The 12,272-nt window shown below is 41.5% G+C and overlaps 1 protein-coding gene and 1 long non-coding RNA gene across 10 annotated transcripts in view; one reads left to right on the forward strand and one right to left on the reverse strand.

Moving 5' to 3' along the window:
* The window catches only part of GATAD2A (GATA zinc finger domain containing 2A), a 109,629-nt gene that overhangs the window by 88,346 nt on the left and 9,011 nt on the right, over positions 1-12,272 (forward strand). For 5 of the 8 annotated variants that reach the window (XM_026654887.2, XM_026654889.2, XM_024219084.2 and 2 more), the window contains 6 exons: positions 2,819-2,948; positions 3,494-3,634; positions 5,449-5,538; positions 7,055-7,186; positions 8,404-8,571; positions 9,680-9,962. In XM_026654887.2, the coding sequence (XP_026510672.1) occupies positions 2,819-2,948; positions 3,494-3,634; positions 5,449-5,538; positions 7,055-7,186; positions 8,404-8,571; positions 9,680-9,962 (944 nt within the window). The remainder of the gene's footprint in view (positions 1-2,818; positions 2,949-3,493; positions 3,635-5,448; positions 5,539-7,054; positions 7,187-8,403; positions 8,572-9,679; positions 9,963-12,272) is intronic. The other 3 variants (XM_026654888.2, XM_026654890.2, XM_026654891.2) reach the window with 3 other exon arrangements.
* Positions 8,586-12,187, reverse strand: LOC112120130. Of its 2 annotated transcripts, none has more exons than XR_002909169.2 (3): positions 12,044-12,187; positions 10,192-10,429; positions 8,586-8,777 (listed from the first exon to the last, which is right to left on the reverse strand). It is a non-coding gene; the product is annotated as an uncharacterized LOC112120130 (long non-coding RNA). The 2 variants fall into 2 exon arrangements; XR_002909168.2 differs by lacking the exon at positions 10,192-10,429 and adding an exon at positions 11,031-11,066.

Below are 12,272 nucleotides of genomic sequence, written 5' to 3' on the forward strand. Positions count from 1 at the left end.
CGCCTCAACGGTACTGCTCCCCATCGTGAGGGACATCCCGCCACCGTTCACCCACTCATTCACCGTTCACTCCCTCGCATTCTTCAGTGCAGTCCATCTTGGACTACTTACCGCAACTCAGGACCTGGGGTCTGGTACATTCTTCCATTAGAGTGCACCTTGCAGCCATCTCCGCGTTCCACCAGCAGATTCAAGATCAGACAGTCTTGTCTCATGACATGACTGTCAGGTTCCTGCGGGGCCTCGAGAGGCTTTACCCGCAGGGCTGGGCCCCTGTCCCACGGTGGGAACCTTAACCTGGTCCTCTCCAGGCTCACTTGCCCGCCTTTCGAGCCGCTGGGCTCTTGCTCCCTTTCCTACTTGTCCTGAAAGGTCGCTTTCCTGGTGGTGGTGACGTCGGCGAGAGTAGTCTGAGATTAAGGCCTTGACCTCAGAACTGCCTTACAGTGTATTATAAGGACAAGGTCCAGCTACGGCCTCACCCAGCTTTCCTGCCAAAGGTGGTATCTTCCTTCCACATGAGCCAGGACGTGTTCCTGCCTGTGTTCTGTCCCAAGCCTCAGAAGACTGCTGAGGAGAGGCATCTGCACGCACTGGATGTCCGGAGAGTCTTGGCTTTTTACTTGGAGCATACCAAGCCTTTCCGTACATTAACCCAGCTCCACACGTTTACGTCTCATTATGCCATCAATCAGCAAGCCAGAGACCACGCTGGGTTCGGCAGAGCTGTATTACAATCTGCACAGCCGTGAACTCCTACCCAACTCCACGGGAGCTGCTGGGAGTCACCTAATGTGGAATGGACATGAGCAAGCACTTGAAGAAAAGACCATTACCTGTCCGTAATTGGTGTTCTTCAAGATGTTTTGCTCATGTCCGTTCCATGACCCGCCCTCCTTCCCCACTGAGGGTCGGGGGGAGCCAGCAGCGCCCCTTATACTGCACTATGTGGGCGCCAGAGCTGCTCCCCTACGGATACTGGTGAGGGAAAAACTTCCGGCACTGGTGCATGTGGCGAGAGCACACGCCTAATGTGGAATGGACATGAGCAACGCATTTCAAAGAACACCAGTTACAGAAAGGGAACTGTCTTTTTTGGCAGCATGGGTGGAGGCTATGCTATTTTTTCAGTAAAAGACCACCTATTAAATCTGCTGCCACCCTTGCTGAGAGATACTATACACTTGGTATCTGAAATCCCTAATCCTAACACCAATGGGTTAATCTTGCTGATCAGCTATATTTTACTAAAGACTCGTTTCAGCTCAAGTTCTTAATTCGCTTGGCAAATGGCCTTTGCTGGACATCCCAAGCCAGGAAGGTTTTATAGGCTGTTAGTGTCTGTCCAATCAGAAAGCTGTACAGTGCAGTGGAAAGAATGGTACTGTAGTCTGCTGTTACGTTATGCTGCACAGTAATCTGTCTCGGTCCTTTTTGGCTGGTGTGATTAAATAACAATACTCTTGTATGACTATGTTAGAGTTAAAAGGTAGTTCAGGTCTCTGAATCCAGCACATGCTAAGATATAGCACATCAAAACAACTAATGACTCTTCTGTCACTTAGAGGCATTGTTTGGAATGTTAAGGTGAGATGAAACGAAGCATAACATTGTATCTGCACCTGGAGAAAGTGTTCCTGTAGGTTTGGATATAAATTGGGCGTGCTTATGGGCATTTAGGCTGCTGAGACATTTAACTTGCTAAGTAATAGGGCACCTACTTGTGGTGTTAATAGAATATTGTGCTGTAAAATCTTTAAATGCAAATGCTTTTCTTGTACATGCTGTGTTGCAGTGACTTGTATGTGTAGTGCACCTTTAGTCCTGCTTCAGTAGGACTCTGATAAATAAAATTGTAACTTGGGTGGGGGATAATAATCTAGAAACATTTGTAGTAGGGGAGGGATAAGGAAAGCAACCTGATGAAATGTTGGTCATTGAATACTCATACAGGCTGAAGAGTTTTTAAACCTTTTGGCATTCAAAGGCTTTTGACAGTGAGCAAATGGGATGGTTTCGGATTAGCCTTGGGAGATCGGCCCTTTCACCTCTAGGTCATTGGTTTGCTTGCAGTGTTGGTCACCAGTGACTGGAAGTCATTGCCGTCTGCCTTGTGAATGAATTTGCTGACTCAACACAGTTCCTAATGGTAGGGTATCCCCATTGTACAAACTACCACCATGTTTGGCACGTCTTTTGGCAGTCTCAACAGAGGCACCAAGGATTTAAGGCAGGGGGTTTCCAAACTTTTTGCTGGTACAACCCCATTTTAATGAAGTATTTCCTGCTGGGACCCCAGACTGCATTGAGGATACAGTTTTGAAAAACAAAATAGCATCCTCTGCCCAGCATGACCTTGCACACCCCATACGTGTGAGGTTGTGCTGCATGAAAGATACCAATTAACTCTACAAAATGGCATCCTCCGCACATTGTGATCTCTTACATATGATGCGTGCAAGGTCATGCCATGCGAAGCAAAATGGCATATGCCACATGCTAGGGATCACGTGACCCCATCTGCTGATGGTGATGCGATCTGCATTTGTGATTGCGACCCAGTTTGATAACCACTGATTTAAGGCCTGTTCCTTCTCTCATTATGGCTATTTATCGAGTAATCATGGTTGTTGTCTTATGCGTACAATCTTCAGATGGAAATTGGAATTTGAGAGTGAACTCTGGTCTTGCATTGGATACTTAACACTTTCTTCACACGTGAGGCATTCAGGGTTAATCTGTCAGTAACAGCTTAAAAAAAGTAATATTCTTTGCTATGGGGAGAAGTTAAATGGCCTTGCTTTCTTTTGATTTACAGTGATTTAAAGAGAGAAAAGAGAGTCCCCTCGCCTGATATTATAGTGTTATCAGACAATGAACCTTCGAGCCCTAGAATGAATGGTTTAACAAAAATAGCATTAAGAGAGACCAACACAGAGGCACTCATGGTGAGTCCACGTTTTTTGATACACTCTAGGCTTTGTTACTTAGAAATATTGAAACAGGCACTAATTATTCTGAGTTGCAGTTGAGACTACAGGATGTAAGATTCAGCAGCTGTTTTCACCTTTTTCATATATCAGCTTCATGCAGTTTGAGCTCCTGGGGCTGAGGCTGTATTAAGGGCTGAAGTCAGTCTGTCTGTTTGGGTTTCTACTCCTAACATCCTCTCTTGCCCTGCCCCCATACTTTTTCAGAGAAATATATGAAAACTTGTTAGCCACCCATTCAGTATTTAAAATAGCACAGTATTCCCTCTTCAGAAGTAGAAACTTTTTGTTTAAAGCAAAATGAGCTGTTAATTTTCCCAGTTTAGTAAAGGATGAATTTTAAAGCCTGCTTTTGATTTCAGTTCTTTCTCAGCACTTAGTGTTTATGTCCATACATTCCAGGTGAATGCTGTTAGTCCCACTGAGTTATTCTGCTGCAGGTTGTTGTTACTTGTACTTTATCTTTTTTTTCCTTTCTACCCCACCCCCAAATATCTTAACTGGCCTTACAGAAGAGCAGCCCAGAGGAGCGCGAGAGAATGATTAAACAGCTAAAAGAAGAGTTAAGATTAGAAGAAGCAAAACTTGTTTTATTGAAAAAGCTGCGGCAGAGTCAAATACAGAAAGAGACCACTACTCAGAAGGTATTGATTTCCCCACAGACGCTTAACAACTGGTGTTTTTGGTTTCTAAATGCTGCCAGCATGGTTGATGCCATAATTTTGTGGTACCCTGTATAACTCTCAAATCAAAGGTTTCAGAGTAGCAGCCGTGTTAGTCTGTATCCGCAAAAAGAACCTTGTGGCACCTTTAGAGACTAACAAATTTATTAGAGCATAAGCTTTCGTGGGCTACTATCCGAAGAAGTGGGCTGTAGCCCACGAAAGCTTATGCTCTAATAAATTTGTTAGTCTCTAAGGTGCCACAAGTACTCCTGTTCTTTTTTTTCCCCTCAAATCAAAATGTACTGTAACACTTCAGAATATCTCTTTTTAACAGAAAAAGCCATTTTCTCCAAACATTAAGTGAATTTCCTTGTTTCTCAAAACAATCCAGTCTGGCAGTCCAACAATAAAAGTATAAAGGCCTTTTAAAATCTATTCTTCCTCTCTACAAAATGGGTAGTATATACAGAGAATGCACTTTAAAAGTTCATTCTAGTTCCAGTGGTATTCCCCATTTTAAATACAGAAGTTATCTTATGGAATCTTTGTATTAACCTTTTCAAAGATGGTACCCTTTCCACTGACTTTGAATATGCATTTGTAGTGTAAGAGCTTTGCAGTATATCCCTTCTTAAAATTATATACAATAGTTTACCAGAACTTTGCTATTGAATATATGGCTCTTCCAAAGTGCATCATGTCCTCTTCATCTTCATGTTTTCGCTGTTTTTAGTTTTCCTGATAAAACACTGTAAAACTGTCCATCATTAATCAGTTTTATGCTTTTTAGTTTGAAGACATTTTGACAGTTTAAAATTCTGTGTGAATATTGTGTACTTAAAATCATTAAAAAAAAAAGAAAAAAAGAATCCGAATCCTTAATAGAATATTTTCCAGCATTAATACCACCGAAAGACTTTTGAAAGGTATTAACATCTAAGAGTCACAAACACACAGAACCAGTAGTCAAGTGCTGTATCCCTTACGCTGCTTTAGATGTTACTGATAAACCCATGCAAGGGAAACTCAAAATTCTGAATTCTAGTCTTGGCAGATGAATAATTGAAAGTCCTTTCCTGTTTAACTTTACTTTAAAATGTTTGACTTTATGGATCTTAACAGTTTTTGTACATATTTATATTAAAAGCATTTCAGTTCACATTGGAGGTAGGTAAGGAGAAATGTTTTATTTCCCTGACTTTCTGTGAAATTTTCTTTTGGAGTCCTTTGTTTTTAAACTCACGTTTTTGGTTACTGAAAACAATTAGATGTGTTGGGTACATGCATTACATAATCCTGCTACTGAACACTGATGAAGTGAACTTTGGATATTGAATTAACTAAGTAGAATGGAGCAACACCTTTTAGAATGCTTTCTTAATATCCCGATTAGTTTTCGGGTAACAGTCCTTAACAATTAATGAAGTTTGTCCATGCATTGGGGACTGAATTAGGTTGTATATTGAGACCTATTTAATTTTTAAATAGCTCATTTTAAAATGTATTATAAAGCAACAGTTTAGTAATTTACATAATTGCTTTTAATGCCTTCATAAAGGTATATAATTTATATAAGAGTAAGAATGAATGAATCTCTTATCTATACTTGAATACTAATTTGTGGATTTTAAACATGCCAGTTAGACTGTGTGTGAGTGAGAGAGAGAGAGAATCACTATATTGCAATAATCTCTCATTGAGTTATAAGGAGGCAAATATTTTTATTTTCCTTAATTGCTGCAATTCTGCTCACAACCTCTCATGGGTCTGTCTTTCTGGTTTTTCTCTTGTAGCCTCCTGGTTCCTCTGGGAGTGCTGTGGCCACCCCTCCCCCATTGGTGCGGGGAACACAGAATGTTCCTGCTGGCAAGCCATCCCTTCAGGTTAGCATGGGGGCCTCATATGTTGCCAGGTTTGGGGCATGCAGGGGAGATGAAGGTGCATAGTAATAGGAGGGATAATCTTCAATATAGATCTAGCAAAGTTGCTCCATATATTGCTGGGCGGAGAAGTAGTAATATGTTGATGACATCTCTCCCACTTCTAATTTCAATAAACATGCCAGCCAAGTTGGAAATTCATTATCTGCCACTGTACAACTTTCACGTAATGAACAGTTCTAGCACAAAAAAGCATCCTGCAAGTTTTATTTCATAGGACTGGATGTCTACAGTCTGGTTAGTTGTCACAAAAACAGTTTGGTTCCAAGTAGAATTTTTTATATTGATTAAACCGGCGCTAACCCCCATGAATCCAGTTACAATAAGCTTTTAAGACGGAGTAGGGGAGAATAAGATAACCCCTATAATCTTATCCTCCAGTGGCTGATTTTTAGTCAAATTCCAAATGCACTTTCCTGACTGGTACATAAGAGGTACTGAAAAGGCCTTTGGCCAAAGAGCACGCTGCTTAATTTTGCTGTGAAACTATCCTACCATCATAAGCAAGTTTCAGGACACTAGAATAAAATGATCAACTCAAAGGTTGACAGATTCTTTATCTCTACTGCACAGAGACAGCTGCCCTCACTAAAGACAGCACTTTAAGAGGAACTTGCCCCACAAATGAAATTTTCAAGTAACAGAGTGGAAACTTTTTCAGTAGTGGAAGGCATATAGTCTAGTGGTCAGAGCGGGGAAATGGGAGTCAGGACTCCTGGGTTCTGTTGCTGTTCTGTCTCTTACTTGCTATACAAGTTTTGGGCAAGTTACTTTACCTCTCTGTATCTGTTTACCTAACTGTAAAATTGCAGTAATTCCTGGATTTTGTGAAGTTTATTTAATGTTTGTAAAGCATTTCTGAAATTCTTGAATGAAAAGCACAATACAAGTGAACATTAGCTTCCCCTATGCCCTTCAAAGTAGTAAGTTGTATTACTTAACTATAAATAGTGAAAGGGGACGCTCCAGTGCTTTTGTGAGAACCTTAACTCATGAACAGTGGCCAATTTTTGGCTTCTCTAAGTGAAGATACCCAGATGTATAAAGCTGCATTTCATATAGTAAAAGAAGTTATCCACCCTAGAATAGATACCCCATTATAATTGAAATCTTTGTTTTTCTCACTGAAGCAGTTTTGAATAATGAGCCTCTGTGCCCTTACATTCAGTGTAAGATCTGAGGCTCACCTATAGCATTCCCTCAATACCAATTCCAAGAACAGCTCCGCAGATAGACAGACCGATTTAAGGCAAGTAAAGAGGAGAGGGAGGAAGTAGAAAGAAAAGGAAAGTCTCTTTGGGTATTCACAAGGAAGGCGTGGCAGTGCAGTCTTTGAAAATGACATAGGCATACCAACAGTCAAATACAACTGAGAAACTAAATATAAACCTCTATATAGATAAGCATGTTCTGTTTTCTAAAAATAAATTTTAAAAGTAAATGCTCCTCTGTTTTGTAGACCTCTTCTTCACGTATACCAGGCACTGTTATTCCCCCTCCATTGGTCCGTGGAGGGCAACAAGCATCTTCAAAACTGGGATCTCAGCAGAATACGCAGATAGTAATGCCACCTCTTGTCAGAGGAGCCCAGGTAAGAGTTGGTGTGGTTGTAGATCTCCCTCACTGCATCAGGTGTGTTCTTTCCATTCCCCTCAGGGCTTAGGGAATTGTCTCACTAATTCTTTCCACTTTTACATTTCAACTTCAAGGCTCTGAGTCATGATCGTCATTCCCCTTACCCAAGAGGGTTGGATGAGGTTCTCGTAGGACCCTCTCCTTAATAGACTGGATGCATTACTGTTGAGTGATGCAAGATCCTTCCAATCTGTGCTGATTTAAATGCACTCTCTCACTCCTAACTGATGAGGACTAACCTAGGTCTCGTATGGTGATGCAGAGCACTACCATTGGGCCAGCTTTACCCAGCAGGACAATGTAGAAGACTTAATTCTACTGTGTGTTTTGGTTCTTAAAAACATTTTTCTTCTTCGTTTTCCTGTTTTATCAATTTCACCTCTGATGTATGTTTTAATCTCTCTCTCAATGCCTTCATTGTCAAATTGACTAATGGGCTGCTAGAATGAGGTAGCAAACTGGAGAACTGAAAATGCTGTGAAGGTGTCTTGTTCTTAAGTCCATTTGTCTTCTATGAGGGGAAAGTAGTGGTTGCACCAAAGGAGCAAGGTAGGGAGGGGAGAGAGTTCCCTCCAGTGGATCTTATTGAATATACTGTGATCACTGTGTGATACGGGGAAATATTTATCTAGCTCAGTGGAGATTTATTTTGCAGTTGGGGGACTACTTTTTTTTAAATAAACCATCTGTGCCTGCTGGATGGCACATGGGATTTAGTTTCCTTTCAGTCCTGATTAATATGCCAAAAACTTGTTAACTCTAAAGTAGAATAGCTGCACTAATAATCTTCATATTAAACAGACTATTAGTTCCTTTCCAACATGTATAGCTCCTGTTAACTTCAGACCATTGTTTATCAAGGCCAAAATGGTTAGATTTTTGGCTTAAGTTTTGAAGTCAAGCATCTTTTCTAATGTTGCATTCTATGTTGCTTCTCTTGGAATGCATCTACAGTCAAAATGAAGCTGCGGATTTTGACAATGATGTTAATGTTGTTGCGTGTTTTTTTTTTTTGTTTGTTTGTTTGGTTGGTTTTGTTCCCTGATTTGCATAATTTCCATCACATCATTTCATCCTACTCCACCTCCCACCCACTGTTTTCCACCTTCTCTAACACTCTCCATCCCATCCTTCATGGAACCATTGCATCAGCCCATCTCTGTTTCTCCCCAGCAAATCCACAACATCCGACAGCACTCCAGCACGGGGCCACCTCCACTGCTTCTGGCACCACGGGCATCCGTCCCCAGTGTACAGATTCAGGGACAGAGAATTATACAACAGGGTTTAATCCGCATTGCCAATGTTCCCAATACCAGCCTGCTTGTCAATATACCACAGGTGAGATCCAAAAGATACAGAACACTATTCACTTCTGTTCTTTTGAGACTAAATACAGTTACTGATTTGTCCAGTTGCTACATCTCATTACTCTTGTTTGCAGTCTTCTCTCTTAACTGATGTAACTGGTTATTTCTGTTACTACTCCGCTCTTTGTTCTTTGCTTGCAGGCAGTTCTTTATCTTTATTCAGCGTTTGCAAAAGCTCTAGATAATGGATGCACATATGAGGGAAAAGAGCAGTCCATATGAATTTGTTCATACCCAATAAAAATCTCTTAATTTAAGTTAGTTAATTTAAAATGCATTTAACTTTTGACACTGTAAATTTGAATTGACTTTTTTGTATTGTCTGTGAGAAGACCGAGGAAATATGTAACGTTCTGGGGTACGACCAAACAAGACTTGGAAGGAATATAAATATTGTGGACAAATTTTGGGCCTCCGCTCCTATACTGGGCATGTTTAGTTGGAAATGTTCCCCAGAATCCGTTTTAGTTTCTCTTGTCTCCTTCCTCCTACCCCCTTCTCTCTTCTAAGGAAGCATTTTCTCACCTAAATAAAATAACCGCTATTTAAGCAGAACGCAAAATGCACGCATTTCTGTTAGTGAACCAGTGAAGGAGACAAAAGCAAACTGACTTATGATTCATAATTTATGCAGGGAAAAGTCAGCATTTATCAAATCAAAAAGGACAAAATATTAAGGGGAAGTACTGTAAATGGCCTTTTCAAGCTTCTAAGAATGCATTACAAAAGGTGAATGAGCAAAAGTTAAGAACTCTGGAAAAGTATTTGATAGAGGGACTAGATGCCTGGGAATGGAATGCCTAGCATTGGACCTCTAGGGGACCCATTTATATCAAGGGCACAAGTCATACCCTGATGTCTATTCTGTGGGCTACATGAAATTAGTTTTTTGGTGAGAGATGGCTTAGTCCAGTTCCAAATAGTTTTTGTGATGTGGACACTTGTCTACTATCACAATTGATATTAGTTGGCCTCCTTGTTGGTTATCTCAGAGAGGACAAGATTAGAATGGGCTATAGGGATTAAACTATCAAGACAGTTGTATTCTGATTAGTAACCATGCTTGTATTTTCTTTAAGGCCTCACCTACTTCAATAAAAGGTACAACCGTGACATCGGCTCAGGCTAATGCTGCTACTACTACCAGTGTTGCTTCTATAGTGAACTCCAACGAGTCCCCAGCCAGCCGGCAAGCTGCTGCCAAACTTGCACTGCGCAAGCAGCTGGAGAAGACGCTCCTGGAGATCCCACCTCCTAAACCACCTGCACCAGAGATGAATTTCCTGCCAAGTGCAGCCAACAACGAATTTATTTACCTGGTTGGTTTGGAGGAAGTAGTGCAAAACTTGCTAGAAACTCAAGGTAAGCTAGTACCAGATACTGAAGGCTTATTTATTGAGGGCTTTAAAATATGCTAGACTCATTAATACAAGTGCATTAATTTCAAGTACTGTGACTTCTCTCACAGCATGAGTTACAGTTGAGAGCATGCAACTTGGTATCAGTGACCGAACTAAGACTATGTGGATTTCTCCAAATTGCTTAATCTCTTCCTTAATTTCTTCATCTTAAAATTGGAAATAATACATACCTTCCTCAGATAGGTGATATTTTTGCACAGCAGTTTTAAATGCAAAGTGCAGCAGAAGTACTCAATTTATTTCTTTAATATTCTTGGTTTATGCAGTGGAGGGTGCCTCCTTAGCCTCGGGCAAAAGATGAGGCGCTGGCCCTTCCTTATTGCCTAAGAAGTGTTGGAGTAGCAATGCCTTTTAATCACGGCTGTATCAGAAGAAATATTTTGGGTTCTCCCACAGTAGTTAGGTAAACTGAGAACAAAAATGTAATATTGGCTTCAGTAATCTCTCTGTGGCTTTCAAATTTGTGTTCTCTAACTCTGGGATTTCTAGAAGCCCACTACCATCCTGGATTCTTGGGTGCTGGATACTGATTGTAAGAACTTTTCTCTAGAACAGCGGTTCTCAAACTGTGGTTCGGGACCCCAAAGTGGGTCACAGTGCCATTTTAATGGGGTCACCAGGGCTGGGGGCTTAGACTTGCTGGGGCCTAGGGTGGAAGCTGAAGTCTGAGCCCCACCGCCTGGGGCCAAAGCTGAAGCCCAAGGGGTTCAGCCCTGGACAGTGGGGGCTCAGGTTACAGGCCCCCTGCTTGGGGCTGAAGCCCTTAGGCGACGGTGGGGCCTGTGTGGGCTCAGGCTTTAGTTCTTCTTCCCGCCCCCACCCCCACCCGGCCCCCCCAGGTCATGCAGTAATTTTTGTTGTCAGAAGGGAGTCACGATGCAATGAAGTTTGAGAACCCCTGCTCTAGAAAGCTTCCTTGCCCTTATCTTCAAGTCTCTTTGGCCCTCTACCCCAATAAGATTCTCAGAGGAGGACCAGTTTCAGAATAATATTCTGGTATGGACATTACCTGGAAATCTCAGCGGGTTTCTATCCCAACTTGTTCCTAAAAGCAAAGAGGATTTACATTTCCAAATTAACCGAATGTGTGTAATTGAAAAAGCTTTAATTTGCTTCCTGGAGATGAAGGAAGTTGTCCTCCACGTTCAAAGTGACCTAGATCTGATCATTTTGTTTTGCAATGGAGCTCTAAGTATGAGGACTGTACTTAAGACTTGGCTAGACCACAAAGATTTCTACCCAGGTAACCTCTGAACTTATAACCTTGAAGACCCATAGATCTGCCTCCTGTTTCTTTGGAAGGCTTTTTTTATTCAACCACCTATTCAGTTTCACATTGGGTCATTGACTCTGAGGCTTTTGGGCAGTGCCCGCATAGTAAAGTGAAAACCACCCCAAGAACAAACTCACTGCTCCAGTCGGTGGTAGCAGTGGACCACCACCCCCCCACCACCATGGTGCCTCACCAGTTTGTTATAAATTTGACCTGGAGGCAACCATCTCTTAAAACACAATAAGAAAGTGGTTCACTTTCCATTGGCTGTTCAGTCTTTGGCCTCAGAGTCTGCCAATAAGGCTGCAATTTATGGTGATTGATTTCATGTGGGGGCAGAGAAGTGACTTGAACACTTGTGACTACTAGAACTGTGCTTAAAAGTGACTCCCTTCACATTGATCTGATTTCAATTGGTTGCTTTGTGCTAGAACGAGGTCCGTATCCTCGAGGTGAAAAAAACCATATCTCTAGTCTAATCCAGAGCTATCAATCAAATCCACCCCCAAAATACAGCTGGCTTTCCTTGGGAACTGTGACCCTCTTACTGTTCCCTCCTCAGAGCAGATTAGTCATGCTAGTCACAAGTGGGTTATCGGTATGTGGCTAGGAGGGCTCAGCTTCTGTAAGGTTCTCTTCCCTAAAGATCCATTGCCACGCCTCAGTAAAGTTTTTAAAAATATACTTTTTTTAATCTGTATTTGGGTATAAATAGCTTTCACCCTTACAAATAATCTTGTGTCTCTTACCTGATCCATTCACTGATGTCACAATCCATCCTCCTCCTGGAAACCATTCTTTTGCTGTTAATGCTAGCTTGTGGTGACTTGGGCAGGATGATGAGACATAAGGAAGTTCTTATGTAGACACACATTGGTAACCAAGAGAGATGGGAGAAGACATGCAGAAAACAAATGTTTTAAAGAGGTTTTGCTAATACCAGTATTTTAAAGAGTGAGGAAGGGAAAATACTTTTTT

Source organism: Terrapene carolina, unplaced genomic scaffold, assembly GCF_002925995.2.
Source record: "Terrapene carolina triunguis isolate 2854851 unplaced genomic scaffold, T_m_triunguis-2.0 Scaffold194, whole genome shotgun sequence".
Classification (NCBI taxonomy): domain Eukaryota; kingdom Metazoa; phylum Chordata; order Testudines; family Emydidae; genus Terrapene; species Terrapene triunguis.